Source organism: Monoraphidium neglectum, assembly GCF_000611645.1.
Source record: "Monoraphidium neglectum strain SAG 48.87 unplaced genomic scaffold scaffold03499, whole genome shotgun sequence".
Classification (NCBI taxonomy): Eukaryota; Viridiplantae; Chlorophyta; class Chlorophyceae; order Sphaeropleales; family Selenastraceae; genus Monoraphidium; species Monoraphidium neglectum.
In genome coordinates this window covers 5,144-7,196 of record NW_014010130.1, presented here as the reverse complement: position 1 = coordinate 7,196, position 2,053 = coordinate 5,144, and the positions used below count along the sequence as shown (strand labels likewise).

Genomic DNA, 2,053 nt, shown 5'->3' with positions numbered 1-2,053 from the left:
TCCCCCCGCGCGCCGCCGCCCCTGCCGTCCCCGCGCAGCGCCCGGTAGACCTGCCGCGGCGTGAGCGTCTCCACGGTCAGCACCCGCTGCTTGGGCCCCGTCCCGCCGCGCATGACCACCATCTGGCTCAGCCTCATGTTGAGCACGCGGCTCATGAGCCCCAGCAGCTCCTGCTGCCCGGCCTCGCCGCTGCTGCCGCCCGTCAGGTGGATGCGGACCGCGTCGGACGTGATCTTGGCCACGGCCGTGTGCTGCTGGCGGTCCTCCAGCTCCAGCACCACCTCGGTGCTGCCGCTCTCCCCCTTGCGGATGCAGGGCGGCACGGGGATGCGGTCGCTCGCGCCTGCCGGGGGGGCGGGGCGCGACGTTGGGGCGGAACAGGGGTTGTGAGGGGGCGACTCTTCCCCATGAACACGGTCAGCACGGAGGGCTGCCGCGTATGACCGTGCGAAGAGGACCAACACCAAACGGACCGGATGCAGACATGGGGGCAAACAAAGCGTGGCCGCACATGGCCAGCCGTGAGCCGCCGACGCAGCCCAACGCCACTGCTGTCAAGATCCCGCGCGGACAGCCTGTGCAACAGTTGAATTCCCGAAAAGACAGCCAGCGCGTCGCTCGAGCCCCAGGCCGCCGGCCTGTGCGGGCGGGCCCGGCCACCCACTTGGGTCCTTGGTGAACGCGGTGACTGCGCCGTCCATCACGTACAGGAGCTGCCCCTCAGCTTCCGCCGTGTACGCCACCGGCAGCCGCCCCACATTGAGCCTGTGCTGCCGCTCCACGGCGCCGTCCTTGCGGCGCAGCAGCTTGACGCCGCCGTCGGAGGTGTAGAGGCGCACTGTATGCTTGGACTGGTCCAGGATGCGCGAGTTGTCGGCGCGGCGGCGGGGGAGGGTGTCGATGTCGACGTCTGGCGGGTGTTCCAAGGGGGTTTTGGAGGAAAAAAGAGGGGGCAGGGGTGAGTGAGTGAGCCGGTTGAGGGGGTAGTGGTGCTGGCCTGTGAGCTGTGGTTTGTGAGCGCGTTCATGTAAGCAAGCGCACGCGCACCGGCGCGTATTTGGGCCGGCATGCAGTGTTGTCTGCGTTCCACACATGACACCGAGTCATGACGGGCGGGCGCCGCCGGGACCACCGCCAACAGACGCAACAGATGTCACTGCGGCTTCAAGGCAGACCCCCGCCCCGCAAACAATCCATCACGTGCCAAGCTGTGCCTGTACGCCGACAGGCCGCCTCGGGCAGCAAGGCGCGCCCATACGCCACGCCCGCCCACTACCACTGCACGCACCCGACGTGAAGGCGTGCCGCCCGGAGAACTTGCAGTAGTAGGGAATCAGCTCGTTGTCACCCGCCCCTTTGATGCCATCAGAGCTGGTGTATAGGATAGTCGTGCGCTTTGGCATCTTGACCGGTGCGCCGCAGCGCCGCCGCCGCTGCTTCCAGGCGCGACCTTAGCGAGCCGGCTGCCCAGAGCGATGTGCACCTGAAGTAACTGAGCCCCTGCTCGAGTGAAGGGTCAGCAGCCTCTGCAGTTGGGTGTGCGCGGGCTGGGATGCAGCACGCTGCTCAGCTGCTGCTACGCGCGGCACCACTGCCCAGGGTGCGCGCTGCTGCGCCGACGCCAAACGCACACGGTCTATCAGACAGAGGCAATGTATATTGTTCCCAGATTTCCACGTTGAGTGTCGTCGATCGATGCCTGCCTGTAAGCTGACAGCAATGAACACTCGCTCAGATCGGGGCAGTGTGTGCGTGTGCCTCGCAAAAGTCATCCACCCTTTTCTTATGAAACTTAAAGGAAGGTACGTTTTCCAGGCGAGGCGAGTGTCAGGGTCGGCCAGCTGCTGCTCGTCGTCGGGTCACCGTCTGCCGGGTCAGGTGGCGCACCACCATGCGAGGCGTTTCAGGTGAAGGCACTGCACGTTCCGAAGGTTAGTGCAGTGGCTAGGCTCCAGAGGAGGGGCGCCAAAGGCGTAGCTGCTGCAGCAGCTGGCTAGCAGCCAAGGCCACGGTGCTGCTCGGAGAGCAGCACCTGGCAGGCAGCTGGTGGGAC

At 66.3% G+C, this 2,053-nt stretch overlaps 1 protein-coding gene across 1 annotated transcript; it reads right to left on the bottom strand.

Moving 5' to 3' along the window:
* Positions 1–76: 76 nt before the first annotated feature.
* On the bottom strand, positions 77–1,403 carry MNEG_12893 (hypothetical protein; the record flags this gene model as incomplete). The annotated part of the gene is made up of 4 exons (XM_014038636.1): positions 77–86; positions 229–343; positions 665–910; positions 1,289–1,403. 4 exons carry the CDS (start codon positions 1,401–1,403, stop codon positions 77–79), a joined length of 486 nt encoding a protein of 161 aa, XP_013894090.1.
* Between the last annotated feature and the right edge of the window lie 650 nt (positions 1,404–2,053).